Source organism: Lagopus leucura, unplaced genomic scaffold (genome assembly GCF_019238085.1).
Source record: "Lagopus leucura isolate 7727_CA_CO unplaced genomic scaffold, USGS_WTPT01 Super-Scaffold_100030, whole genome shotgun sequence".
Lineage (NCBI taxonomy): Eukaryota > Metazoa > Chordata > Aves > Galliformes > Phasianidae > Lagopus > Lagopus leucura.
In genome coordinates this window covers 6,151,404-6,178,891 of record NW_024962281.1, presented here as the reverse complement: position 1 = coordinate 6,178,891, position 27,488 = coordinate 6,151,404, and the positions used below count along the sequence as shown (strand labels likewise).

At 45.8% G+C, this 27,488-nt stretch overlaps 3 protein-coding genes and 1 long non-coding RNA gene across 19 annotated transcripts in view; 1 reads left to right on the top strand and 3 right to left on the bottom strand.

Annotated features, from left to right (window-relative positions):
• Positions 1 to 405: 405 nt before the first annotated feature.
• On the bottom strand, positions 406 to 7,212 carry CNOT8 (CCR4-NOT transcription complex subunit 8). The gene is made up of 7 exons (XM_042881431.1): positions 7,159 to 7,212; positions 6,546 to 6,745; positions 4,748 to 4,941; positions 3,269 to 3,430; positions 2,774 to 2,918; positions 2,049 to 2,159; positions 406 to 1,742 (listed from the first exon to the last, which is right to left on the bottom strand). Exons 2-7 carry the CDS (start codon positions 6,660 to 6,662, stop codon positions 1,593 to 1,595), a joined length of 879 nt encoding a protein of 292 aa, XP_042737365.1. The 5' UTR covers positions 6,663 to 6,745; positions 7,159 to 7,212; the 3' UTR covers positions 406 to 1,592.
• Positions 6,710 to 22,437, top strand: FAXDC2 (fatty acid hydroxylase domain containing 2). Of its 10 annotated transcripts, none has more exons than XM_042881421.1 (11): positions 7,225 to 7,289; positions 9,505 to 9,990; positions 12,492 to 12,556; positions 13,703 to 13,750; positions 16,401 to 16,492; positions 16,596 to 16,699; positions 17,407 to 17,528; positions 17,881 to 18,086; positions 18,946 to 19,051; positions 19,784 to 19,950; positions 21,115 to 22,436. In XM_042881421.1, exons 4-11 carry the CDS (start codon positions 13,703 to 13,705, stop codon positions 21,335 to 21,337), a joined length of 1,068 nt encoding a protein of 355 aa, XP_042737355.1. In that variant the 5' UTR covers positions 7,225 to 7,289; positions 9,505 to 9,990; positions 12,492 to 12,556; the 3' UTR covers positions 21,338 to 22,436. The 10 variants fall into 10 exon arrangements, with proteins under 10 accessions (XP_042737363.1, XP_042737355.1, XP_042737354.1 ...); XM_042881420.1 differs by lacking the exon at positions 7,225 to 7,289 and adding an exon at positions 7,698 to 9,004; XM_042881428.1 differs by lacking the exon at positions 7,225 to 7,289 and having other exon boundaries at positions 7,698 to 9,690; positions 9,870 to 9,990.
• LOC122185545 lies at positions 8,539 to 20,588 on the bottom strand. 2 transcript variants are annotated; one of them, XR_006180915.1, is made up of 4 exons: positions 20,307 to 20,588; positions 18,051 to 18,245; positions 15,427 to 15,484; positions 8,539 to 14,984 (listed from the first exon to the last, which is right to left on the bottom strand). It is a non-coding gene; the product is annotated as an uncharacterized LOC122185545 (long non-coding RNA). The 2 variants fall into 2 exon arrangements; XR_006180914.1 differs by having other exon boundaries at positions 18,051 to 20,588.
• Positions 22,110 to 27,488, bottom strand: part of LARP1 (La ribonucleoprotein 1, translational regulator) — a 43,774-nt gene continuing 38,395 nt past the window's right edge. For 4 of the 6 annotated variants that reach the window (XM_042881416.1, XM_042881415.1, XM_042881417.1 and 1 more), the window contains one exon: positions 23,094 to 27,488. In XM_042881416.1, the coding sequence (XP_042737350.1) occupies positions 27,276 to 27,488 (213 nt within the window). In that variant the 3' untranslated portion in view covers positions 23,094 to 27,275. The other 2 variants (XR_006180912.1, XR_006180913.1) reach the window with 2 other exon arrangements.

The window sequence follows — 27,488 nt, the reverse complement described above, 5'->3', positions numbered from 1 at the left end:
ATTAAAGATTAATTAATATTAACCTGGTGAGTTGTTCCCACTAACTTGGAATTGCTTGAACCAGAAGGGGGAGCTACTGCTTAACCAAACAGCTCTCCTCTCATATAGGCAAGAATGGGTATGGTGGAGCTGAAGCAGGAAAATTTCAGGCAGGACACATCAGCAAAATAGATTTGTCATTTTAAGTGGCTGAGCTGCTTGCTGAGCTAGCAGAAGGTCAGAAAGAGAATCTAAGTCCACCAAAGAGATTTTAAGCTCAAACTCACTGAAGAACAGCTGATAAAAGCAAATTTTAAGAACTATCCCAGTCGTATATCCTAAGTAGTAAAAGAAAAAAACTTCAGCATCTTCCCTTCCTTGCATGCAGGCACCTCTTGAGTTCAGATTCCAGCGTTCCATCAAGTACTAAAATTCCCAAACAAAGCCTTGTTTAAAAAAATTTATTTTACAAAATTTAAAAACAAGTACTATTTACAAGCATTTCAAAAACCAGCTCTAAACCTTCGTTCCTAGTAATGAATTAAGCTTGTTTAAAATTCATGACCAAGTCAAAATTTTAAGTTTGCCCCATCCAAAACTTTTTTTTTTCCTAAATCATGTCATTACAGAGCTGCTGAGGGAGGAAAAAAAGTATGGCTTGATTTTTAGAAGTCAGAATCCCACATTGTTCATCCATTCTCTAGCTCTGTTTCAGATGTTTTTAATGACAAGAAGGAGAGCTGTTTTGCAGGTTGTTAAGCGTAAAAAGGGGGGAGAAGAGGAACAAGTTTATCCATTTTCTGAATTAACTCTGTCAAAATGAGACTAACATTTGTAGATCAAGTTGAAGACGACTGAAGTCAGAATATTGGTCCTGGCAAGAGGTTCTCAAGCAAAAATTAATTTCTAGACCCTCTTAATCTCTATCTAGAACAGTTTAACGCCTGTAAGAACTAAGCCAAGGCTCAGTATGGATCAAGCCTGCACCATACAGAAGCAAAAACTACGAAGCTGACCAAATCAACTCCAGACTCAAGTAATATCCATTCCCATTGTTGTAAAGCAAATCTCCAAATAGTTTTAGCTGCAAGGATCGTTTTTAATGTTATCCTTTCCCAAACCTCTGCAGTGATCAAAGGGAGCATATTTTCCACAGACTAGGCAAAGATAAAATAAGCAAAAAATGAGGTGAAGCTGTCACCCTCACAACATGCAGAAGTTTTAAAATAAGCTTTCTAAAGCACAGTTTGTGAGTTTGTGTGCACGTCTGTGTCTGACTTCACTAGATTTCCAGGTCCTTGTCTTAAAGGAATATTATTACACTGTTAAGTCCTCCTTGCAGATTCTGTACAGTATAAAGAGGAAAAAAACAGAGGTATACACAGTAGTTTCTGTCTTTTGCCCTTCGTATTAAAAAGATGGCAAATCACAAATGCTGGCATTAGGAATTTAGTCAACTCTGTCCAGGGTTTCAAAAGAAGACGCAGCTCTTCAGCAAAACTGCAGGCCTTCCAAAGATTGTGTACTGTGCCTTTTGAGACACCGTTAGGGAAAATGGGTGAGGACAGCAGCTGCCAATGTAGTAACCACGTTCTGCTGAGGGCTACCACCTATCATGGCTGCATGTTGTTGATAATAGCCAAAATGCTCATTTTCTCCTGGGCTGAGTCCACATCTTCATTTTGTTTCTGAGCCACTCCTGTGCCAAGACCATACAGCCGCCCGCAATACTTTGCATCGTCAATCGTATCCTCAAAAAACAACTGCAGAGGGGAACAAAAAAAGAGGAAGAGAAATTAATTGTTCCTCTAAACTGGAAAGCACCTAACCTTAATTAAAGAGTTCATCTGAAATCAGCCACTCCTAGGATTCAGCATGGGCAGTAAGACAAAGACTGGAAGGAAGAATAAACGGGAAGATTCAATGCCAATATAAACGATCTCTATTACTGACCATTTTGAAGTGTGATACTCACAAGGCTCAAAAAGAAAAACACCACCAAAAGCATGGTTTGTATTGATGCTGATGGACAGAGACTGGAGAAAGAACCAAAAAGAACACTGCACTACCTCTTTCATTCTGAAGAATGCCATTCCTGTGAGAAGAGAGTCTGATCCTGCCTGGTGCTGTCTTCCAATTCGCTGCAAATCCAGTTGATCTGCCACTTCTTGAAGGCCGCCCTGCAATGAAAACAGATGAGTTTATTTTCTAAACATCTGTGTCTTACCATAAGTGCCAAACTTCTCCAGAACAGAACTGTTAAATACTGTGTGCAGATTCCAGTAACATACACACCCCAGCTGTGAGTGAAATACAACGATAAACATTGTCCAAGAATGCAGAAACACTCTAGTCAAATTTAGGTACCTTGCTTTCCTGTTGCAGACACACAGATGACTGTGGGTACAGTCACAGGTTACAAATGCTGCACCTTTCCCACCCTTTCCTGAACCAAGGCTGTGATTCAGTACATAAATAATTTTCAACCCTCTGAGTGCCTAGCAATTAATCAAGTCATGGAGTAGTTCACATAAGACAAAAATGCTCCACTTTGTGCAGGGGGAAAAAAAAAGATACACATGATTATGTGAATATTCCTTATATAATAAACATATTGACAAGCTTATAACAGGGGAGGCAGTACCTGTTAGATACAAACTTAGCCTTAAGTGTCTGTGTGGCTACTGGATTTGATACTTCAGTTTAGAGAGAGAACGGTTCTGTCATTTGGCGTCCTGCAGATGTGCAGGGCTGCTGTCCATCCACCCCTTGTTTGCACTGAAGACAAAATTACCTTGAGGTTTTTGCAGCTCTTCATTAAGTATTTTACATCATAGATAGATGGGAAGAAAAGGTTCAAGATATGGAAAAATTCATGTTCCTCTTCAGGTAACCTGGAATCTGTCAACAGCTTCACCATGTAGCCGAAGTCATAACCACTGAAAACAAACATAAAGAACCTGACAAACACCTATATTCAGCTGGTATTAGTGTTACATCAGTTGTAAGAGGGTGTTTTTCTATACTTACAGCCGCCTTTTCCACAGAGGAAGCAAAAGAACTTGCAAGCAGCACACGCACAAAATGCAGATCAAAATAGGTGCTGATATAAAATGAAGTACCAGCGTGCTTAAAGTTGGCCTTTACAATTTCAAACTTACATTAAGAACTGCACAGCTGCTAAAATTCATGTCATTAAAATCCGTGTCAGACTCCATGGTCCAAAGCAGCAGGATTTAAGCCAAAAAGAGGCATCTTGCTCAGTAGCACCAGTGATCATCAGACCTACCTGTGAAACGACAGCCACTTCACACTGTCACTAAGGACGACCCCTGAAGTCATGAGCAGCTCAGCAAAATGCAGGGTATCGATCCCTTCTTCCTCATGCTTCTGGAACTGCAGCCCAGAGCTTGCAAGGAGGTCTATGGAATCCTGAGAGTACATATCCTCCCTGAAGGAGAAAAGCAGAGCTCTGTAGTCGGCTCATTTCAGAAAGAATTCCCACACGTCGCATTTGGAAAATCAGAGCAACCTGCAGGCTGAGGCTGTCCACCTCTGAGCTCCATTGGGTGTCTCTACAAAGCTCCAATCACTTTTAATACCATTCATTACTCTTACACATTTAACAAGATATTCTACAACCTTAACCGAATATCAATTCTGCTGCTACTGCCAAATCTGAAGAATGCACCTCCATAGAACTGACACTGTGAAAGATATCTCTGAGGTAATGGAAGTGCCAGATGATGGGAGAGAAAAGGGAAGTCATCCCAAAGAGGAAGACACAGACCTCTAAAGCAGCAAGCACCACTGCTGTGTTTTATTTGTCACATGACAGCACTATATTACCTTATTATTATCTGCAATGCTATCTTAGAGACTAAACAAAATTGCATAACGCTTGACTACAGAGATGAGTGTTGATAAGGCTGGAGAAGAGCTGAGCAGACACCCGAGTTTTATACTCCTAAGCTCCATCTGGAGGTGGGGGACATGACAACACAGAACAAAACTCATACCAAACATGATAATTTAGAGTCAAATAGGGTTCACAGCATCAAAACCTCTTTGTTATGACTTAAATGCTTTTAAAAGGCTGAGAGAGTTGTGCAAGTAAACACTGCAACTTCTGTTTTCAAGAGCAGTATGATCAGCTTATATGAACAGTTTTTTGGTAATGTTCTGTTTCACAGTAATACTGATTCCCAAAGAAATGCACTTTTGCCAGAGAAACTTTCTCTATTTCCAGGCAGCTTTTGGGGCATAGATGCCAAACTTCTCTTTATAATCACACAGGAAGAGATAAATAAACTTGCTTCAACTGCAGCCCAGGAAACGATAGTGTGGAAGAATCAAGAAGTGCCACACTCACTTTGACAAGGTTGATTCTCCCAAACACGTGTGATAATTCCACCTATGCTTTTTCCTTTAGATACTTTAGCAAAGCTCTGTAAAGGGGCTTTTTCCTTTTTGCTGAAAATTGCACGTCCACTTTTATTTAGCAGAAAGACACAGATTTGCACTGAATCGATTACATGAAATATATGGAAATATATAAAAACCACCTAAAGTTTCAAATCATAACATTATTCCAGAAATACAATTCCTGTCATGCCAAAACTGAGCCTCGCATGATCTGCTCTGGAATCTCAATTTTCAATGCTCAGAACCAACCAGTGATGAGGAACAAATGGATTTCTGCATTTTCCAAAGACAAGCACACGGCAGCACTGGAAGCAGCCATTGCTCCCTGGCACAGAAGACTCACGTAAGGTTGAATTTGAAGTTGAACTGCCAGGTGTTGATCCCAGAAGGATATTCTCCCTTCTCATTTGTGAAAGTCAGGCCCAGCTGGATAATTTTCAGAAGATCAACATTACACCGAAGAAGCTGATACTGATAGTCAATGGAACTGCGGAATTCACCAATGGGCCTTACAACAACCCCAGGAAACTCCGTGTCCTGGAAAAGAAGAGGAAATCTTATCCCACATTCTGGCAGGATTGTACTCAGTTCCATACCTGCAGGTCTCAATACTGCAATCTGTGAGTCCTTCTATTAAAAACACTTATTTTTCATCCCATTTCATATTCTTGTATGGGCTTCAAACCGCTACAAGTCAGAACTAAAAGAAAACCTACATCATGTGTCAGCCGACTGCACTCATTCACTTCTCACTGGTAACCTTTCCTGTGGCTTTGTTTCAAAACAAACACGTCACAGAATCACCCAGTATGAGTTACTGCATCACTTAAGCATCTCTTACTCCCAAGGGCCTACCCCTCTTATTTTCCCCATATCTACTGAAAATGATTTATTTAAAAATACACATATAGCATTCTTTCAAGTTCCAAATGTAAGTTAAATCCAGCACTCTCACCAGTACAGATCATGGTAACACCATGGTAACAACAACAATACAGATCACGGTAAACTTTGTAGTTATTAAAAAAAAAAAAAATAGCCAATACTACACTGATAGAAATTGCTGCAAATCAAGACAGACTTTAACAACAAAGCGACCATACTAATTTCTACTCTCAAGTCAAATAGCATCAACAGATAGATAGACTACAGCAATACTACAATAGATAGACTACAGCACACAAAAACTTTCAGAGGATCCAGTACATAAGAGAATTTCTCCCTTGCACGTCTTCCTGTACCCACTCTTACAGCACAGCAATTACAACAGGCAAACAGGCCAGAAAGAGATGAAACACAAAGCATATTGAAGCAAGGCATTCATTTCCAATCAACATACAATTAAATATATACATATATGTTTACTGTTTACTTCACAACTTTGTTCTGCGCTGAATTCTATGCACACTGAAGGCACGTGTATTTCTATGTCATGCTTTTATTACAGAATTCTCTCCTATCTTTGAGTTTAGCATCCTCAGTCAAAGCTGTCGTAACTGAAGAGTACCATAACTCAGTTGGCTGTGTGAGTGCCTGGCTCCTGCCAAGCAGATAGAGACTTTAAGAGCAGAAAGGGATTCTTCCCATCTGGAGGATATTCTGCTGCTCTGAAATAAAACTTCCTGAAATGTGCTGTCATATCAACAGCCAGAATATTCTTCTGGAACAACCAACACATGAGCACGCTAAGAAGGAGCCACCGCTGCTAACAAGTTGTCACTTGGAGGTTTCTTCTCCTACAGTTTCCTGCCAATTTTCCAAAACGGGCAAGAAATTTACAGGACAAATATGCTGGGGAACCTAAAGATTTGTACACCTGAACGCCCCACCTTCTACTGTACAAACTAATACACGCTGATATTCAATTAATTCCCTTTTCTAAGGTGGTCTCTCCCTTCTCCGGCTTTCCATCAAACCAGAACGAAGACAAGACACACTATGTTCTGGTATGTCTCTCTAGTGATGAGTTTCCTAATATTTCACCAATTAACTGCTATTTTTGTTTGGTAACAGATGAGGGAAATCACTTTTCACTCTAGAAGCACCACAGAATCATCGACATTGGAAAAGATCTCTTGGTCCAACTATCATGTGCCCCTATTTCCCGAATAAGACAAACAGGTCAAGCACGAAGCATTTACCATTGCGATGTAGCTGTAACTCAGCACAATCTCTCGGATTTTCCTCATCTCTTCCTCCAGGTTGTTGGCCCACACCTCACAGATCACCTGGCTGTTCTCCGCCAGGGCTGCTGGCATCCTGCCGGGCCCAGGGCACAGCCAGCTCCCCCCGCCTTCAGATGGCAGCGTACAGCCGCAAGCCGCGCGATCTAATCAGCGTGCTGCAGCGAACAGACGGAAGGGCTTGAAAAAAGAGCTACAAAAAGGAACGAGCCAGCACGGTATGGCGCGCCTCCGCGGCATCACCGCAGCCCCACTTCCGCGGGGCTCAGCGGCCTCCGCCAACGGCCGCCCGAGGCAGCCGGCAACGAACAGCGGCCCCAGAGCCGCGCCGGCCCCGGCGGGAGCGCGCCTGGCCCCGCAGCCCGCGCGCCGCGCGCGCCCCCACGAGCCGCGCTGCCTCAGGGCAGAGGCCCACCAGCCACCGCCGCCCTGCGCCGCGAGGGGCCCCGCACCTGCTAGAGCCCGCCGAGCCCCGCCGCGCCGCCTCCCGCGGGCCTCCCGAGCCCCGCCCGTCCCCCACCGCTCGTCCGCTCCGCCGCTCCCCATCGCTTTCCCCTCCCCCAAGCGCTACCTGCCCGGAAGCTGGGGCCGGGCCTCTCGCCTCCGCGCAGGCGCGATGACGCCTCCGGCTGAGGCGGGATTTCCGGGTTGCCGCCCGGCTCTCGCGAGAGTTATGGCAAAGCCGCAGCGGCGCGCGGTGCGGTACGTTGCGGCTCGCGCCTGGCGCGCGCTCCCGCGGAGGGGACGGAAACGGAGGGGGCGGGGAAGGCGGAGCGCCACGCGGGGTTCTGCCCGCGGCGCGCATGCGCAAAGCCGTGTCCTTGTCGTGCGCCCCGCCCGGCCGTGGGCTCGCGGCGCGAAGTGCGTGACGTGGCGGCGCGTGCTGTTACGTGGCGTGCTGTAATGCAGCGTGCTGTTACTGCTGTATTGCAGCGTGCTGCTATTGCTGTAATGCAGCGTGCTGTTACTGCTGTTATTGCAGCGTGCTGCTATTGCTGTAATGCAGCGTGCTGTTAATACAGCGTGCTGCTATTGCTGTAATGCAGCGTGCTGTTAATACAGCGTGCTGTTATTGCAGCGTGCTGCTATTGCTGTAATGCAGCGTGCTGTTACTGCTGTTATTGCAGCGTGCTGCTATTGCTGTTACGCGGCGTGCTGCACGCTCGGGTGTCCGGGATGTGCTGCTTGTCCGTGCTCAGGAGCCGCTGTCTGACTGCTCACGGCTGTTATTCCGCATTTCTGCTGCTGCTTCGGAGCGGTTGTCTGTGCACCTATGGGTTCATTTCCCCGCGTGCCCTCAGCTGACTGCTCACCATTTCCATAAAAGTACCCAGGAAAACACCTTGGCAGCTCTTACACATCAGGCATTGTTCAGCGCCTCGGCTTTAGTCCTCATACCTCAGCAGAAAAAGCTCTGACAGTGCTGCTTTGCTAAAGGCTGCTCTCTTATCGATTAACCTTGGAGCTGTCAGCATTCTGAAGTTTATTTTGATTCGCCGTTTATCTCCACGGTCGATAGTTGGCGTTTTGCATGCTCGGCTCGGATCTGCGGTCGCTGCTGTAATGTATGCCACGTGCTGCATTTGCAGAAAGGTCTCTGTCACCTCTAGCAAAGAGCAAATCCCATTCTTGCATTGCTCAGAGCTCAGCCTTTGTCTCACACTGCAGTGTTTTTGGTGGAGGTGCAGCTCAGGGCACAGCCTGGCCAGCGAACAGCTGTGTGTTCAGTGCTGTCCCGTGACCCGAACTGCGGTAGAAAGCAAACGAAGACATCCTTTAAACTAATCTTAGAGGCTGTAAATCCTTCAGATAGAACCCATATCTGAATTGGACGGAGGTTAAAAAGAAACTGACATCCATGCAGTTCACTCTTATCACCTACTTTAGCATATTAGATTAACAGTGCTACCAGAGCGAGACCAAGTCCAAATAACATGCTGGACAACCTTTATTCTCTTGAAATGCCAATTTTCACTTCCTCCTTTGCACGTACCCAAATAGCTTGGAGGAATCACGTTGCTCCATATTAAGTCCATGATAAATAACAATTAGCAGTAACAGCTGAGAATTAAAAACTCTTTCCTCAGTAGGAAATACTTTGCGTTAGTCAAGAGAAAGTGTCAGTGGAAACAGTAGCAGTCTCAAATATGGAAATGAAGCAACGGGAACAGAGATGAAATGGCACCAGGCTGGGAGGGGAGTTAGGAATGTTCCTTCCAGAAAAGGTTGCTTGATAAAAATATAATGGTAGGTACAAAGAAATCAGGCAGGGACAACAAGGCACCACCATTACTCGTGCTTGCAGATCACTGCAATTCTCACTACTGCTAGCTTGAAATTCTGCTTACAAAACAGCTTCACTCATGAGGGGCTGAGGAAGTGGTCCTCAATTTTCCTCGCATGGAAAAATAAACACGGTAAGTTATGTCAAGTAACACCCTCATTTCTCTGAGCTTAGTTTACAATAGGACACTGTATATTGGGCAAGTAGTACGGATCGGGGCCACATCTGCATAATAAAGACAACACTCCAGCACCTTACATCTTGCAATACTGTAATTACAGACTTCATGGTTGGTAAGCATATTTAAACACAACTGAGCCCAACCACATTCTAACCTATTTGCATTTCATCCTTGTAGATGGAATCAATACCTGTAACTGTTTGATGTAGCGACAGCTGTTGCAGTTTATAGATTTAGTGAGACATGATGAAAGCTGGACTGCTGGGCTTTGCCAAACACCCCTGTAACTCACATGCGTTGAACAAATACACCTTTGACCCATTCAGTTGCATTGGCATCAGCTACTTTGTGCTGAAAACATGAGTTCATGCCTAGTAGAAACGACTTATCTTTAAGGTAGAGCTGTCTTTTTTATTCTCAATACACTCTTGATGAAAAACTCTTACCTGCAGAGCTGTATTCTGAGCACTGGACTGAGTGACAGCATGTGCACACGCACAGGGAGCAGTGCCAGCACTAACAGTGACACGGTACTGACTTCACATGACTCGTCTGGGAGGGGACAGCCAACTCCTGCCTGGAAACACCCCGGTGCCGGTGCCTAAACCCTCATAAAGTTTCCGCAGCAGTAGTGAAAGGTGAGGAGTTGTACTCTGAGCAGAAACAAAGGACCTCTCCTAGGCTACAGCCAGCGGGAGGTGAGCAAAGAGACTGAGATCAAAGGTATTGTGGCTTGAAAATACCCGATTGAAACTGAAGAAATAACTAAAAGGCACTGCCATGTGTGTGTTTAAAATACAATTGTAAGCTTTTCTAGGAACTGTAATTGCCTTGTGAGCTATGCAGAGCTTGGCACGATAGGAGACCCACCAGACACAGCATCTAGTCCCGTATCTGACTGTACAGTGTGGCTGATGTGCAGCTTTTGTGGAGAGCAGGTAGGTTGTCCTTACATTTTCTTTTATAGGTTTTGTACTTTTGCAGAGAAGTGGAAGACAAGGTGGTTTGCCACACTGGCCGTGCACTGTAAAGGTTGATTCCAGCGAAGTAATAAAATAGAAGATTCAAGCAAGAGGGAAAAAGGAGTCCCAAGCAGCTGGGCTGGCAGCCAGTCCATCACTGCAGACATCTCCAGTTATTCCTGCCAGCAGCAGGAGCACAATACTGGGTGCAGTACAAGGGGAAGTGGGCAATGGTGCATTCTCAGCATGGGACTGTCTGGGCAACAAGAAATGTAAGGGGGCATTAATAATAATAATAATAATAATGTAAATTTTTAATACAAAAAAATGTCTTTTTTATCAGAGTTTTCTAACAGTTTGTTTGGTTGTTTTTCTTTTCTGTTGATGTTAAGCATTTTAGAACATGGCCTGGACAAGCTAGTGCTTTCTGATAGCTGAAATGTAAAAGACGAAGCAGAGCTCATACTTAGTTGTTGGAGAAATGATGAAGTACGTGGAAATAAAAGAAATAGTTTGTGTTGGAATTCTTTACTGCCTAAAGCCAGAAAAGCATTGATTTACAGTTTCCTTTGGATCAAACTTTGTGTTAACAAGTCAGAGATAACCTCAAAGGAACTTCTATTTTAAACAGCACCGGTTCTGTCTAATGCTTGCAAATAGCTGCAGACAGCTGAGGTCTTCACTGATTGCTTCAGGGCTGTATAACATGCCAAAAGAAATCAGTGCCAAGCAGTTGGAAGGACTTTTTGTTTGCTCAAACAGCCATGGTTACATGAATGCTTCTGTTAACATACCTGGTGCATTCTGAATCAGAAGAGATAATCGGCATAAAGAGAGCAATGGGGGAAAACACAATCCATCAAAATGTATCTTGTTTTAGTGGAAATAACATGAAGTGTTTCTGTCAATAAAGGTAGAATATTGAGATTTTGGGGAGAGGGAGGGTAAGCAGAAATGGCAGTGCTGTTTCAAAACAGAAGGTTTTGCTCAAGAATGGCTCCTGGGATAAAATAATCCCGTGATTATTTAAAAAAATAGGAGGAATAGAAACTTATTTACAGCCCCACAGAAAGTGGGGCTCAGCCAAGCAATGGCTTTCTCTTCCCAGCAGCTCCAAGCAGAGGTGCGTTCTCCACTGTGCCCTTTGCGTGCAAAGATGCAGCACTGCTGTACGGAGCCGCTGATGGTAACTGAGACATCTGCACCTCTCAGATCCAGTGCTGTCTGTTACAAGATCGTCTGGGAGTGCAATAATCTCTTACCACAGACACTCTGGCCAGCACTATTTACTGTCCTGTCGCAGTAGAATAATTTCATTGTACTGTTTTCTGTCTGTGCTGGGTGGTTGTAAAGAAGTTAGCGAGGCATACAACAAAAGGACAAGGGACATGAGTTACAACAAGGGGCATTCTGACTAGATATTAGGAAAAAAATACAGGAGAGGTAGTCCAACACCAGAACAGATTTCACAGAGAAGCTGTGGAGTCTCCCTCCGTGTGGATGCACAGAGCTCAGCCCAAGGCTCTCAGCAACCTGATCTAACTTTGTAGTTGGTTTTGTACTGAGCAAGATGTTGGACCAAGTCTCTTCCCAAGTGAAATTGGGTTGTTATTTTATGTAGTGAAGTAAAACATCCTTAAAGAGTAAGGAAAGTGTTGGAACAGGGACTGGAATGGCTCAAAGCACCATGAATGAATGGGTTATTTATTCATTTGACGTGTTCCAACCTTAGTGGTGTTTTCATAGAGATAATCAGCACTCCTGCAGAGGACCTGTGTGACAAGATGAGAGCACACTGTGTATTGCATAACATAAACTCCTTCATCAAGATCAGGAGGTCTTTGCAATGAAGATAAGATCAGTTTGTCCCATGGCAAGTTATTTATGTTGTCCTCTCCAGACCAGCATGTTATTTGTTATTGTAACTCCTAGGATATAGTGCTCTCCATCAGGTGTATTGTAGTCCCAGTATATTTTACCAGTGAAGTTTTGGTTGGCAAATTTGACGCAGAGGGGGAAAAAAATCAGAAGTTCTCATAGAGTAGTTCTGTTAGCTCACAAAATCTCATAGTGAGGAGCTTTCTTCTCATCTTCCCATTGGAATATTTACAACTCCAGTGTTGAAATACAGGGTTGGGAGTTAGGGCTTGTGGTTCCACATCACATCTCTTCTTGTCTTTTTGTCTTTTTTCTTTTTTCTTCCCAGAACTGTTTCACTTCAGTAGTTTGGTGGACTGGCCTCATCTTTTTCTGTCCTTGAGTGAGCAGGGATACAAGTAGGAGGAAGGAGTCCAGTTTTTCTCTCTGCTGCCCATTGATCTGCAGACTAATCTATCGTAGGGAAACAGAGCTGGAAACACTTGAATAGACAGAAAATTTGTGAATAGACAGAGAATAGACAGAGTCACATTTGTGAGGCTGTACTCAGAAAGCTGTAGTCCAGCCTCCTGGATAACATGATGGTTTCTTTTTGGCAGTATATTCCTCCTTTCTGAAACACTGCAAGAAGAATACTCCCAAGACGCTTGCTATCATCACAAAGGTAACGAAACATCATCTCTCTAATTAGCCATTTTCTAACTGTTTGTACCTTATACAGGTGCCTTGGAGTCTTCTTTGTACACTCCTTTGTTACCTTAGGTAACATAGTTTGTCTGTGCTTCATTATTGTTCCAAGTATGAAAAGCAAAACAGCTCGAATTGTGCCATACTCAGTAAATCTGTAATTCCTGTTATTAGAGTTCACGTGCTTTTTTCTTAATGTCTGTGTGAAACCAAGAAAACCTTATGGAATGTCCTCTTAGCTTTCGCTAATTACAGTTTATGATAAGAGTGCAGCAATATGAAAACAGCTACGCAATATTCCCTATGGCAGGCACAGCACACCTCCTGAAACTGATCTTTCTGTGGCCAAGGAGAGCAGTTCAGACCCAGCAGCTCCTTCAACCTTGTGCTCGATGCTTTCCTTTTTTTCTCTGCTAAATTCAGAGGTGACAATCAACAGTCCAGTCGGAGCCAAACGCAAGGAGGTCTATGGTGAGGCAGCCACCTGCCCTTCGGGTTTTAATCCTGAAACTGACAGCTATTTCAGTCATTATCAACCACGGCTGGACTTAAAGCAGTGATGATTTTCTCACCATGCTCTGGGGCTGTATCTTCCAGTTCCTCTGCCACGTGGGTGAGGGCTGCACGGTGCTCTGCTGCATTGATACTTCATGGCACAAGCTCACATTGTAGTAGTCAGGTTTTTTGGTTTTCATCGATGTCAGTTTAGCAGCATTCCTGCCTTACAGTAGAGCAGTCATCTCGTGTCATTGTTTGCTTGTCAGCCTTTGCAGGGCAGTTCCTACAGAGTGCAGCGTGTTTCTGGGACAGACTGAGGGAGAGAGCTGTACTGCAGCACACCAGCTTTGGTTTGGGCTCTTCTTCCATTTTAGTTTGCTACCCTTACATCCCCATCAGCATTATGGTAAAACACTTAACTCACCTCAGGAAATAAGGGAACTTTTGTAAGGCTTTCTATAGAAGCTTTTTTTTCTTGTACAATAATGAAGGATGGACAGGGCACAGAGAGTAAATACCTCAGTTTTGCAACTAAACTTGCAGATGAAGTGATTTGCTGTTGTTAGTGGTGCATTCTTCCACCCTGCAGCTGTGCAAAGCTCACTCAGATCACTTCTTATTTCAGATGAAGAGAGACTCCGGGTATTCCACCATGGCTGCACATCAGGAGCAGGTAAAGACTCAAAGTCCATCTTTTAAAGGAAGTGATGAGCAGGTGCCTTGGAAAGCTGGATGAGCTGAATAACCTTTTAAGAGCAGCAACACACTCATCAACTCTGACCACTTCAGCACAATTAGGAGGTCATCACTCATCATACGGAAACATTTTCCCAGCATTTTTTCCTCCCAGTGAACCGCAGCTGTAGCGCTGAGTGGTGAAAAGCCTCTTATTGTTGCTTGCGTGGCAAGATACCATAATATTCCACATAGCCAGAAACTGTGCCACCTGTCTGTGCCCAGTGCCAAAAGTGGTGCTGCTGAACAGCCTGGTTCCCAGCTGGTGTGCCCCAGTCTCTTTACCTTGCAGGTAGGAACTCCAATTGGCACTCCAGCTATTTAGCAAATTGTACAAGGCCTTTGATCAGCGGGTCAGAGTTTGGAAACCTCTCTGGAGGTGTTGCTTGCATGAAGAGAAACAGGGTGTTAGCACTTGGACTTGATGAACAAGATTTTTTTTTAATGTGAACTTCTCTGTCCCCGCAGCTCATGTAATTATAGTGCATGGGATTCATTCATGTAATCACTTCCTCGCGTGTGGTAAAAGCACAGCCTCCAAACAAAACAGTTTCTATCAGAAGGCTTTGAAAATAGCTGAAGTGCTGAACTTTGGCTGCTCCCCGTCCTGCCTCAAAGCAGGTGGATCAGGAGTCATTCATTTTTGTGAATCTTTGAGATCTTCAGCTGGAGGACACTCAAGAATCAAATGTCATTTGCTCTAACTAAGCATTCCAACCCTCTAAAACTAGAGAGCTTTTCTTTGGTGTGTCTGTCATCTCAGGAGAAAGAAGGATTTGTAGGACAGAGTTCTGTTAAAAGACTTAAAGTATTTTATGGCTTTTTATACTTTTTTTTTCCCCTGAAGAATACCCAGATGGTGCTTCAGGCTTTAAAGATTCAGAAATCCTTATCTACTATCAGCATACATTACTGTAACATGGACAATGTGGATACAACTGGAAGCGTGTGACCTGTGAGAGCAAATGTCCAGCCCTGAACCCAGCACGTACTGTGTGGAGCTGGGACAGGTGACTTTTGCCAGCCTTGCATTCCTGGTGGAGTCGCCCACTGATAATGCTGGCAAATGATTGTATTGCTTTTAGAGTAGGCCTGTAGGGCTCACTGCCACGAAGCTGTAGGGCAAGAGTCCAGGAAATGACTTTCTCCTCAGTTGCCAGCTTGACAAAAAACTGAGATGATAAGAACAAATGTTTGTTTCAGTGAGGAAAGTTTCATTGCTAATGAGCAAAGTTCTGTCCTGGGACGGATAAACATTGCTGACAAGTTCTGGGCAATGTTTAATATTCTGTAGCTGATACAGAACCCAAAAGAGCTCCTAATGCTGAGAGCTGTGTTGAGAGGGTTCCTCCGTATTGCATTACCCAAAACACACCTGCATTCAACAGCTACTCCTGAGCTGCCTCTCTTGTTTGTCCTCTCTGCTGGGAGAGGACCAGGACAACAGCTATGAATCATGCTATTTTTACTCTGGTCTGTTTTTACAGCACAACGTACCAATAAAAACAGGAAGGACAGAGTTATGCACAAGGCACTACCTGGTTATTACACTGTATAGTTTTGAATTGCATTTGTTTTTTAGTCATCCTGGCAATAAATATAATGCATACTCACCTGAGAAAACTCAAACTAAGATTTCTGAACTCCAGAGTCAATTCCAACTGGGGCTATGCTAGAAGACAAATCGTTAATTATGTATTTGTCGTATATTTGATAAATACTTTAAAATATTTACTCAATCTATTTCAATATATTTGTTCAACTATATTGAATACTGCTTTCTGAATATTCCTATTCCTAAAATCAAAAGGACTCTGATAATTTCCTCATTGTTGCTTAGTGAAGTTCAAGTCCTTACTGTGCTAAAGGATCACGTTAACATCACAGTGCTCTCCCACTGCACGCAGGGAGATTCCACCAGCAGATCACATTTCTGTGACTGAGAGCAAGGATTTAGAGAACGCTGTACTTTTAAGAAGCTGCGTGTTTGGACTCCTTGTTGTTGTGCAGTTGTTCTGTATAGGTGGCACATGGTGCCTTCCAGACCAGCTGTACTCCCAGTACTAGAACTGAGTTCTATCTGCGATGGGCGAAAGGCACAGCACAAGGCAACGTAACGTCCTGTGTTAGACCTCTGTTATGGGGGAAAGGATAAGCTTCTGAGCACGAGTCTGTCTTTAGAACCAGTCTTCAAAGCTGAAAAGGGAGCTGAGACAGTAGCTCCAGATCACCTGAGCACAGCAGTTCATCGTGACTGCAGGGGGAAAGCCCATTGCACGCTGGCAGGAAGAACAGACTGGTGGGGTGGCAGAGGTGCTGTGATGCAGCAGCATTCCTTACCCTCAGTCTTCCATTCCTAGTGTTCTGAGTTGTCCAGAAGCCCTTTGTAGCACAGTTCAGGTACTGAGAAATCTATCCAATAAAATTGGGGAGAGAAAATTCCGTGGTCCTTAACAGCTGTTATCGTGTTCTTCAGAGCGTAAAACAATACAGGCTGACATAAGACAACCTGTACCACATACGTTTCAAAGACAAAAGCTCTAGTATAGCACAGCAGCGTGAACTTAACTCTCATTGCTTGTGCACAGGAAGAGAAGCTCTGGGCTGCTGTGAAGATGTCTGCCCTTGTCCTTGGCTCAGCCCTGCTCATATTCACTGCCTTAATGAACTCTGTTTCTTGGTAAGATTGCTCAGACAAAAGAGGCTTGAGGAGAAGTGTTTTTGTGTAGAGGGGATAAATGGGCTGTGAATGGATGAGTGACTAAGAACACTTGTTCCCACAGGTGCGTGCAAAAGATCTGCGATACTTCAGGCTACTTTTGGCAGACAACATGGCTGAAGCTTTACTACCTGTTTGAGGGAAGGGAATGGTCACTTTTCCTCTTTGGTGAGTTCCTCAGGTTTACAACCCTTTGCTGTGCTAAGAACCATCCATGCAGTGCATCTAAACTGGAACATGGGTGTCCCATCCCCAACTCACTGAGAACACACGTAGGCTTCCATGCCAGCTACAGCTGACGGCACATCCATGCTGCTTTGGAGTGGTTCCTCATTAGACCCATTACACAGGTTAAGAATTTGATCTTTTTGCTAGAAAAGAAATGGCTTCCTTACGTAGACATGCTCTTTGCTCCTGTGAGAAATGAATGACTCAGTAGAACTAATTTCTGAAAGTTGAAGTGAAATTAGTGAATTTCACGCTTGCTGTAGTGCATACACAACCCTTCTCCATCTGTGATTAACTGCTGGTGAACAGGCTTAGCAGGGATGTTGCAAGGTCCCAAGGATCAACTCAAACGTATCCAACGTGTATTTAAACGTCAACCATGAAGTAGTTCCCCGTCCTCCCAGAAAAGCCCACAGTTTTGGCAAATTTTAGCCTATGGGGCATTTATGCAGTTTAATTTCCTCACCATTCCCTAGATCTAAACTGGGTTTCAGAACCTGCTCGTTCTATTTTAAAGCATCACAGTGCAGGGGACCCAGCACACGTAGCTCCTAGTGAAGTCCTCTGGATACAATTACTTTTTCTTTTTTTTAATCTGTCCGCAGCTCCCCAGGTATTTAAGTATCTGTCTCTTCCTCACGTCACAGGGGCTGCATTGGTTCCTAGCCTTGCTTTTTGGTGCTTCAATGGAATCCTTATGGTGGCTGATGTAACAGGAAAGCCAACTTTCATTACTCGGTATCGCATTCAGCTGGGCAAGAATGATCCTGTAAGTATTTCTGTGTGCTGCTTCTGCTAGCTAAACACTTCTTGCAGTCTGTTAGGTCAGGAAAGGGGAGAAGAAGCACTTATGCTTTTCTCTTCCAAGCAGATAACTCCCTTTTCAGCTTTGAAGACTGATTCTAAAAGACAGGCTCATGTGCTAAGTATTGTATATCTATTGCAGAGGGAGGCAGTTCTTGTAATTAGGCTGCTGATCAGGTCTTGATAGCCCGCTTGTTAACAAGTTGATCCTACAGCTACCTAATGAAAGCAGCCAACAAATCTTAAAGCTCTTTGTCTTCCAGCTTAAAGCCACTGTGCTTCTGCTATAGCCCGGAATCCTGACTTCTTTTTTGCAGGTGGACACACAGAAATTGCGACAAGCCATCTACACAGCGCTGTTTAATCAGTTCTTTGTCTCCCTTCCCATGCTCGTGCCCATGTTCTATGTAATGAAATGGTGGGGCAACACCTTCAGCAAGGAATTACCCACTTTCCAATGGTTTCTTGTGGAGCTGAGCATCTTTACCTTAATAGAGGAAATCCTCTTCTATTATTCACACAGGTGAGCTGAGTACAGAACAGGACTCTGGTTTGAGCCCATGCCGTTAAGCTTACACCCATCTCTTGAAACAGGAATGGTCCTGGTTCACCCTCTTCCATCAGTCTTGTATTTAACCCATCCTTATTGCTTGAGGCTTAGCTGCTGCAATGCTGCTAGGAACTACAGGGAGCAAAAATGGGTAAAAACTACAGAAATGGCAGCTTAGGAAGAGAAAAAGAGCTATTTTATTTGAAAAGAGGAGAATGGGAGCATCCTGAAAGAAAAAAAGCTTAAGAATTCAGAGACTGATGTCCTCTTCACCTGAACAGCACCTACAAAACATAGCCTAGCTCCCAACACTACAAGCATTGTGACCATTTACTCCAGTAGTAGAAGATAAAATTGAAGCAAGGAAGGAAAAAGTCTGCAAGACCATGCAGAAGCAAGCACAGCATTCTCAGAAATACAGAGATTTCCCTTTTGGGCAATGGTAAAAGAAAACACAAGAGGCCATTTCTTACTAAGGGCCCAGGAAACTTAAAATCCTGTCTCTAATTGCTGCCAGTCGGAAAAGTCAGAATATGGAGAATATGAAGTGAGTCTTTCACTAAAATGTGCTCCCAAGTCTGAGCAAATCAGTCTTTCATAGACTTTGTTTTATGGGATGTATCAGAACTTAAGTTTAACATCAACCAGCAGACAGTGAAACCATTGGATGAGGGCTGATGCTAACGAGAGGAAACCACAGATCCTACACTGCCACTCCCAGCTCTAAGATCTGTTTTAGATGGACAGAAGCAAGTCTCTGGGAGATGTTCTATTACTCTGCATTCCTTTCTTATGGGGTGCAAAACTACATTTCTTTTTTTTCTCTACTTAGGCTCGTTCATCTCCCACTCCTGTACAAGCACATCCACAAGAAGCACCACGAATGGACAGCCCCCATTGGCGTGGTCTCCATTTATGCTCACCCATTAGAACACATAGTAAGTGGATTCTCCCATGCTCACCTTCCACTTCCTGCATGGAGTGCAGTTTCCATGGGATGAGGAGCAGCGGTAAGGGAAGCAGAGCAAATGCTTCCTTGGAATCTTCTTTCTTAGAGGAAGCTAAGCTGCATTACCAGGAAGCCTAGCTGTAGAAGTGCTGCAGTGCCTGTTTGTACTGCACCTCACCAGCTTTGAGAGCACAAATCCAAGGGCCTCAGGTAGGTAAGGAAAAGTCTGAATGGTGTTTCCTTGAGCACAGAGCTTCCACTTCTAAATACCATCTCCTGTTAATAAGAGGCCCAAACTGCTCCAGCAGCTCTGAGAGTCTCCCTCTGACAGACTTTGGCTATAAGAATGACTTTTTGGTGCAGTAAGCTTGTGATCTGGGCACTGACAGCTATTCGTGCCACTGGGAGGACGCAATCATCACATTGCTGCACGTGTCCACACATCACGTGGACTTAGAACCTTTTTACAGCTTGCTTTCCCAAGAATCTTTTATTGCAAGTTTAGGCATCTGGGGCACTGACTGTATTCCACAGCGAGCAAACCTGAGTTGGCTCAGAGTACAATTGTATCTTTGATGATTATGTAGTTTTGGTATTTTCAGGTCTGCCCTTTATGCTGCTTGCACAAAACCAATAGACCCAGGTGAAACAGTTCAGCCCCTAAAGGACAGCCTGCTCATTGTGGTCCCATTAACGAGGTGGTTCTACTTCTCTTTTCTAGCTCTCCAACACGCTGCCTGTCATGACTGGCCCAATGCTCATGGGGTCTCACATGGTTTCAATCACAGTGTGGTTCTCCCTTGCTCTTGTAACAACGAGTATTTCGCACTGCGGTTACCACCTGCCCTTCCTACCATCACCAGAATTCCACGACTTCCATCACCTCAAGTACGTCCCAGCTTCCCTTTCTCCTCCTTCCTGTGCCCTGTCACTGCCTGCAGACAAAGCTCCCTTCTGAGAGCCAAGTGATTTTCATCATTCACATACAAGCAGAGAAACCTATCCAGTTCACATAACAGCAGATCAGAATGCTGTCAGGTCTTAGAGCAGTTAAACAGAGCTTTGGTTTCCAAACCAAGCTGCCTTCCCGCGCAACTGCCATCCACCTCACTGACATCTACCCTCCATCAGCTGACTTGGAGAGCTTATCTAAAGCACAAGCACAGCAGCTGAGTCCAAGTGTTTCAAGTGTCCTAAGGTGACACGGGAGGAAAGCACGGAGTGTCTGAAGTAGCAGCTATTACCTGGACGTTCCCCAGCACAAACACAGACAGTTCCATGCAAGGCTATTCCTGGAAGTTCAGAAGATACTGTGTATGGTCTAGAATCAAAACAGAGCAGTGGTGAATCACATGGCACAATAAATCTGCAGTAGGAGTCTCCCTGAATCTTTCCCATACGCTGAGGTTAGTGATGTTGATAAGGTAATGCCTTGGCCAAACAGCCTCAGTTAACACTCCTTGGCAAAGGTTCCCAGCTCCCTTTTACACCAGAGAGAGCAAACTTTCAGTACAGCATTCAGGGATACTTACCAAAACAGAAGAAAAACAGTTTCCATCTCCCTGCTGTGCATTAAATTCATACAAACACTTCCTCAAGCAGTTTGCTTCTGCAGAAACAGAAGATGTGGTAGTTCTGATGCAACCTAAGTGCAAAGCAGCACCCAAAACGTGGGCCCAGTTCTTGTTAACAACCATTTCATCTGCAGCTCGGCTCAGATGCTGTCTGGGCAGAACGGCTGTGCCAGCATCTGCAGTGCTGGGAGCACAGCAGCTCCACATCTCTGGGCAGCCTGGTCTCAAGAACATGGCAAGGTGGGTGCCCACCTGCTTCCACAGCTCTGAGCTGCTGGGCAGTGGTTCAGGCAGTTGTTCAGTGCCACCATTCCTGGATAGCGATGGATCGAGGGGTTCATCAGAGCTGTGAGGCAGACAGGTACAGCAGCAGCAATCAGGTGAATGGCTTATCAGAGCTCTGAAAGGAGATGGGAACAGGGAGGGTGAGGTAACTTCAGTAACTTCCAGTGATGTTTGTTCTCCGTTTGACTTCCAGGTTCAACCAGTGTTATGGAGTCCTGGGAGTGTTGGATTATCTGCATGGAACAGATGATGTGTTCAGACAAAGCAAAGCCTACAAGAGACACAGGGTCCTCCTCAGCCTCACCCCGCTCTCCAAAAGCATCCCTGATATACCAAGAGAGCAGGGTGAACCCTCCAGGCTGCAGCTCCTGCAGAGCCCAGGGATAAGGAGAGGAAGAGACAATGATTTACACTAATATTTTACTTGTGAAACAAGTTATTATTCACACGTAATGAATCTCAAAACTGAACTTAAACACAATACTTGAGATGACTTCATGTACTGCCTGTTATTCTCCACCTAAAGCATGAAAAAACAACTCTAGAAAGGTATTTCTAAACCACTGCACTACTTCTTGGTTCCAGCTGCCTGCATGTAAGATGAATTCTAGGCTACGTGGTTTCAAGACTTGCTGAATTTTCACTGTTAAGGTTATAGCTTCTCATAGACCATGTCATGGCCTCTTCCAGCAGCATTCTCTAACAATACCAGTAAGGTCACTGTAACTACATACACAGGAATCAAGCCCACATGGCTTCAGACATCTCCCCTTCATGCACGTAACAGGCCTGCTTTTCCTTCAGCAGTTTTTCCACTCTGTAAGATGCAGGTCTGATTTCAGGGCTGTTCATCCTCATCAACACTCCACAAACCAACCTCTGCAAATGTAGAGTTTCTCCCACAGGAAAGGTAAAGACATTTGGAGCTAAGATTATATGGGGGGAAACAAGAAGCCTCTCAGTCACTGTCCCCACAAGAAAGGAGGTCCCTTCAGCCTGAAATCCAACTGACAAGTCCTGCTACATCAGCTCCTACTTGCAAGCCTCGTGTGTCAGCTCATGGCAGCAGCTCTTCCTGCACTGTCCTCCAGATCCTCCAACCACCCTGCGCCAGCCAGCCCATCCGCAGAGCCTACAGCCCTCTGTGGAAAACACAATGGTTAGCACAACAGAAAACCCAAACCGCACTGTCTTTTGAAGTTTTTATTTTTATACATTTTTTTTTTGTATTAAAAAGGAAAAAGCATAATTACCACAAATTACAAAGGACTAAAGCATTACTAGAATAATGAATCACATCAGCCTAGAAAGCAGATACTCTGAATAATATTAATGTTATAATACAAGCTCTCATTCAAGTATTTTACATTTTTCTCTTTTCCTTTTATATGCGATGATGATCCTAGCACATGGGTCAAAGATTATGTACTATCGACAGAAGATGGATCATGTACAGCGGGCCATATTAACAAGATTTTCCTCCCAACTGATAAATGGTCTGTGATGAGTCATTTTAAGTTTGTCTCTACGATAAATGCGGCTGAAGAAGGTTGCACACACTTTCTAGTCTGGGGAACAGAAGGCTGAGGTTGGGATATAGCCAGTCTGAGAAGGGCCAGCACATCGAACCATCGCCCTGTTGTCCCAGCCACCGAGGCTGAGGTCTTACCCACGTGACCTGAGCGAGTCGGAGCAGGCAGGCAGAGCCTCCCCTGGGTACAACTCAGCGATGGTTTGTGAGATCCAAGGATTTCCAACCCCAGCAGGAGCGGATCAGGCTGGGAGAGGAAGGGGGGAGCAGGGCGGGCTGCCTTCCCTATGGGCATACATCTGCACCAGGGAGGCTCGGGGACCAAGCACCCCTCCCATGACAGCTGTCACCGTCCCCAGCCCACCCACAAGACTGCCACTGGGAGATGGGGGCAGGAGGGCAGCAAAGGCCTTGGGTGACCCAGAGTGCTGCAAAGGGGCGGTGGTACCTGGGTCGGTCCATGCTCTTCTGGAGCTCCCCACTGAGGGGATGTGCTTGTCACAGATACGTCGGTCCTATGTTCAAGTGTCTGCAGAAAGTGAAGCTGTAAACTACTCATTGAAATGCTGCCCTCCAGGCACCCACTCTGTGCCACTGAGATGAAAATTTGCTTTTTAAAAAAGTCATTCTACCTGTATTGGAAACTTTAAAAAAAAAAAAAAAAAAAAAAAAAAAAGAAAAGAGTCAGTGAGGCATTTAACATCAAGTGTAGCAACCCTCTCTAAAAGAGCCTAGCATCCATTTCTAAACAGTGACAGTGACATAACCAGTCTCAGAGGAAACAGGAGAAAATAAGCATTGCAAACACAGCTTGCTACATTTACAGTTTTCTTTTTTTTTTTTTTTTTTCTTCTCTTTTTTCTTTTTTTTTTTCCTTTTCCTTTTGATAAAATAACTGGAAAGGCATTAACAGCTAAAGGCCCCCTCTGCACCGCCACGCTGAATGTGTGGACACGTGGCAGCATGCTGAGGTTCACAAATCATCGTTACAGTACAGTCACCAGTCTGAAGCAATGTGAGCAGTTGCCAAACCTCGAGGGAACCCATGGGCTACAGCAAAAAGCTGCTGACGGGGGGGTGCAGCAGGGAGAGGGACAGACAGGCAAATGGAGCAGCAGTACTATTATTATTATTATTATTATCTTTCTTTCCTTTCCCCCCCTCCCCCCCAAATGAACATATTAAGCAACAAAGTCTCCTCTGAAACACACCATCCAGCTTCACTGCTGACCCCTGCCAGAGGTCTGGAGCTGCTGCGAGTGCCTGCAGCCATGCAGGGGTCAGCAAGTGGCATTGCAGTCACAGGAACTGAGCACCTGATTGCTCAGATCGTTATAACAATTTTAAAAAAATCATTATATATGATCGTGATGAAGCATCCAAACTAAAAGCAAGGCCAAACTCCTTCCTCAGCAGGAGGACAAGAGGAATCCAAGCAAAACCACACTCTGGACAGCTGTCCTATTTCCCTGGGGCGGAGCGAGCCACGAGCGACACCTGATGCACAGTGCCTGATGCACATGGCTGCACAGCACCAGCAGGGTGTGCATGCAAGAGGGGGAGCACTGCAGCCCCATCCCCATGCCTGCTGTAGGACACGAGACAGCCATGCAGAGCTCAGCCCTCGAGCAGTTCCACTGTACCTGCGGATGTCATCACCTGCCCTGCAGGCACCAGCTGAGCAGGCTGTTTGTTTCCACCTTCCCTTCATTCTCTGGAGATGCTGCTGTCCCATGGAGATGCTACAGGGCACACAGCAGCACGCAGCTTGCTGTCCCCTAACAGAGACTGCAACGGCTGGGATCTCTCCTCTGACCTCCTGCAAAAGCCACCCTCAGCCACACCAATGCAACCAAGCACTGACTCAGAGGGGAAAACTCTTCTGTGCCAAGACCAGACAGAGCCTCAGCCTCAGAAATTAGAGGGATAATTTCAGATCAGTTCAAGTTCTGGAAAATTCTATGGGACATTGTTTGCCTCTTCTATCACCCAAACAATTCCACAGTCTGTTCCACAAGGAACATCTCCACAGCAGGAGTTTGTTTCTCCTAGTTTCCTGTTTTGTTTGTTGCTCAAAAGCAGCTCATCGGCATCCAAAGAACACGCACCAATGAGAGGAACACAGGGAACGCAGCAAGGACCACTTGCAGCACGTTCAAACCTGCTGCCACTTGCACACAACCATCAAAACTTCTCTAACAGCCTTGGTCAACCTCAAGTCCAGGCTCCAAGGCTTTTCCTTCCCAAAGCAGGGCCAAGCCCTGTCACATGCACTGTATCAGAGATCCGACTCAGCTCACAGGAGAAGAGAAATGCAGACATAACAGCTGAGGCTGCAGTTACACCAAAGCTAATTGCCAGCCCAGCCTGCGTACGCTGGGAAACCCAGAGCAAGTTGAGGACCTGGACATAACATCCCAAACCCAGCCTCCAAGCGGTACCAAGCTGCAGAACGTTGTGATAGCAGCAGACAGACCAGAACAAGATCACACCATGAGGAAACAGTGAAGCAGCAGCTGCCCAGTTTCACTCAACCCTCGGCTATGCTCTCAATCCCAAGTTCACAAAGCTGCCCTGTAGACCAGTACCTCTCCCTCACCTATAAAGCAAGACTTTGATGCAGTGTCAGTTCAGGAAGGCAACATCAGCCAGGATTCAGCAAGCAGCTGCAGCCACTCCAACCTCCAGCCCCTTGCCCATCTCAGCACCTTGAGTTCTGCTCAGCACCTGGTTACTCCTACCCGCAAGCCTCACAGCCATACAGACACAGCCTAAGGACACGGCTCCCTCCTGCAGCTACAAGACACAGTGCTGTACTGACTTCAAAATACTTTAGGGAAATGTTCGTTACCAGCTTTTGATTTTGCAGAGGACAATGCAATCAGCTGTATCTTTCCACAGCCCACCAAGCGCCCGCTCCGCACCATGCAAACACAGCATGCTCACAGCACATGAGGACAGCGTGCCAGAGTTTCAACCAAGCCAGCTGCAAAGCACAGGTCCTGACCCAGGGCACAGAGCAGAGCAGCAGGGCAAGCAGCTCTCACTGAAGAGGTGCTCTGAGCCGGGGGCACAAATCTCACTCCTGGACCATGTCCCCCCACACAGCCACGTGTTTGTGAGGGATGCAACCAATATGGACCTGGGGAGGATTTGCTGGCCACAGCCCAGCCAGTGCTGCACAGCACAGCCCCCAGGACATTGTCACAGCCCCCAGTGCAGCTACCCAGGCAACAGCCCTCCTCCAATGGGCAACTGCCTACTGGGACATAGAGCAAGATTCACTGGCTGGCAGCAGGAGTTGCACTGTGTATCAGACAACAGCATCGGGTTGCATGAGGCCTTGCCTGCCCTCCCAGCACCAAAGTCCCTCCAGCTGCCTTGACAGACGCTGCCCACCTCCCAGGCACAACCCAGGCTGCCCAGAAAAGGCCGAGCGATGTCACAAGCTCACAGTCACCGTTGCAGGGAGGATGCTACAGTAGTATGTACACAACATAGGACTTCAACTACGTGGTGAGCACAAGTCTGGAGTATGACTGCCATCAGTGCCTTCCCTGCAGGAGCGTCCCAGGGAGCTGTGGGTTGGAGGAGGCTGCAGGGCAGGTGGGCTCGGCAGCAGTGCCGGGAGGAGTCTGTGGGTGTGGGCAAAACGCCCAGCACGCCCTGGGGCACGAGAGGCCAGTGAGCCTCCCCATTCCAGCTCCACCATAAGGCAACTTTTTTTTTTTTTTTTTTTTTTGTATTTTTGTGTTTTTTTTCTTTTTTTTTTTTCGTCTTCAATTAATATATCCAAGGAAGAAAGCAAAGGAAGATGTCTTTCTAGAGTTTTTGTTGTTGTTGTTTCAGGGGTATTGTGTTTTTTCGTTGTTGTTTGTTTCATTTTTCCAAGGGAAAAGGAAGAGGAAGGCTCCTTCAGCAAAGTCCTGTCTTTGCATGCAATGGGCCCTGGGCAGGCGGCTGCGGCATCCACGCAGATTTCAAGTCCAGGTGCCTGCCAGCCTCCCAGCTGCCATTCTTGCAGGAAGGAGTCACAACAAACCTATCCTTGGCAAAGGTCCTTTGGTTGATTTCCAAATTGTCCGTGATGGAAGGGAGAAGAGGTGGGCAGAGGGAGAGCCAGACCCGCGAGAAGGTTGGAGATGAAGACGCTGGGGAGGACGGACCGGGAAGACCAACAGGGCTGGGTGCCTTTAGCGACGGTTGGTGTCGAAGAAGCACTGCCAGACATGGGATGGGAAATGTCAGCCAGGTCATGGAGATCAGAGGCTCCGCAGCACTGCAATGCTGTGGCTTCGGCCCCTGCGAGGGAACCTCACTCCTCTGAGCTTCCTGGCCGGGCTGCCCAGCGATCCAAGGGGTGGGGACACAAAAGGAGTCACCAGGGCTGCACAGAGCGGACTTGTTTTGGTAAATCTGGACAAACCTCTAGCAATAATTTAAAACTTGATATATATATATAATAATAATAAAAAAATCTCCCCTTTCCAACCCAGCCAGAATACTTTTTTGAAGATACACTAAGACACGAGCGTGTGCACAGGAGGGGAGGGATGAGAAGGAAAAGCAAAGGGTGGATCTGGTGGGGGTGGGTCTGGCTCTGGTCAGGTTTGTAATAGCAAAACGGTGTTTTAGATGCGAATCGTCTTTGCTTTCCAGCCACAAGAGAAAAAAAATCATGTGCGTTGAAGTTTCTCCCAGCAGGCTATTCCTGGGCACCCACATTCCAACTCCCTTCCCATCACAACCCCTCATCCTCTTCTCTGAGCCAGTCCCCCACAACCCATCCCGTCTCCTGGTGGGAAGCAGAAGCTGCATCCTCTCTACTTCCCCACTGTCTGCGACTCTGCAGCAGGGACTTGCTGGCTCAGGTTTTTGGCATCCTCTTGTGCAGGCTGACTGGGCGAGGCGTGGGCTTGGCTGGATGGGCACTGGCTGACCGTTTTGCTGGAAGACTGGGATGGGTAGCGCTTCCTGCCATCTCCCCCTGACGTCGTTGGGTATCTCTTGTGTCCACCTTCCTCTCCCATGGGTGG

Bases quoted from the DNA above. Each gene is read 5' to 3' on its own strand.
- FAXDC2 (XM_042881430.1), top strand. From the start codon at position 13,703: ATGAAGAGAGACTCCGGGTATTCCACCATGGCTGCACATCAGGAGCAG. The intron at 17,529-17,880 runs GTAAGTATTTCT...TCTTTTTTGCAG, and splicing joins AGCTGGGCAAGAATGATCCT to GTGGACACACAGAAATTGCG. The intron at 18,087-18,945 runs GTGAGCTGAGTA...TTCTCTACTTAG, and splicing joins CTCTTCTATTATTCACACAG to GCTCGTTCATCTCCCACTCC.
- CNOT8 (XM_042881431.1), bottom strand. From the start codon at position 6,662: ATGCCAGCAGCCCTGGCGGAGAACAGCCAGGTGATCTGTGAGGTGTGG. The intron at 2,160-2,773 runs GTAATTTTGTCT...TTTTCATTGCAG, and splicing joins AGAGCTGCAAAAACCTCAAG to GGCGGCCTTCAAGAAGTGGC. The intron at 1,743-2,048 runs GTAGTGCAGTGT...TCCCCTCTGCAG, and splicing joins CATTCTTCAGAATGAAAGAG to TTGTTTTTTGAGGATACGAT.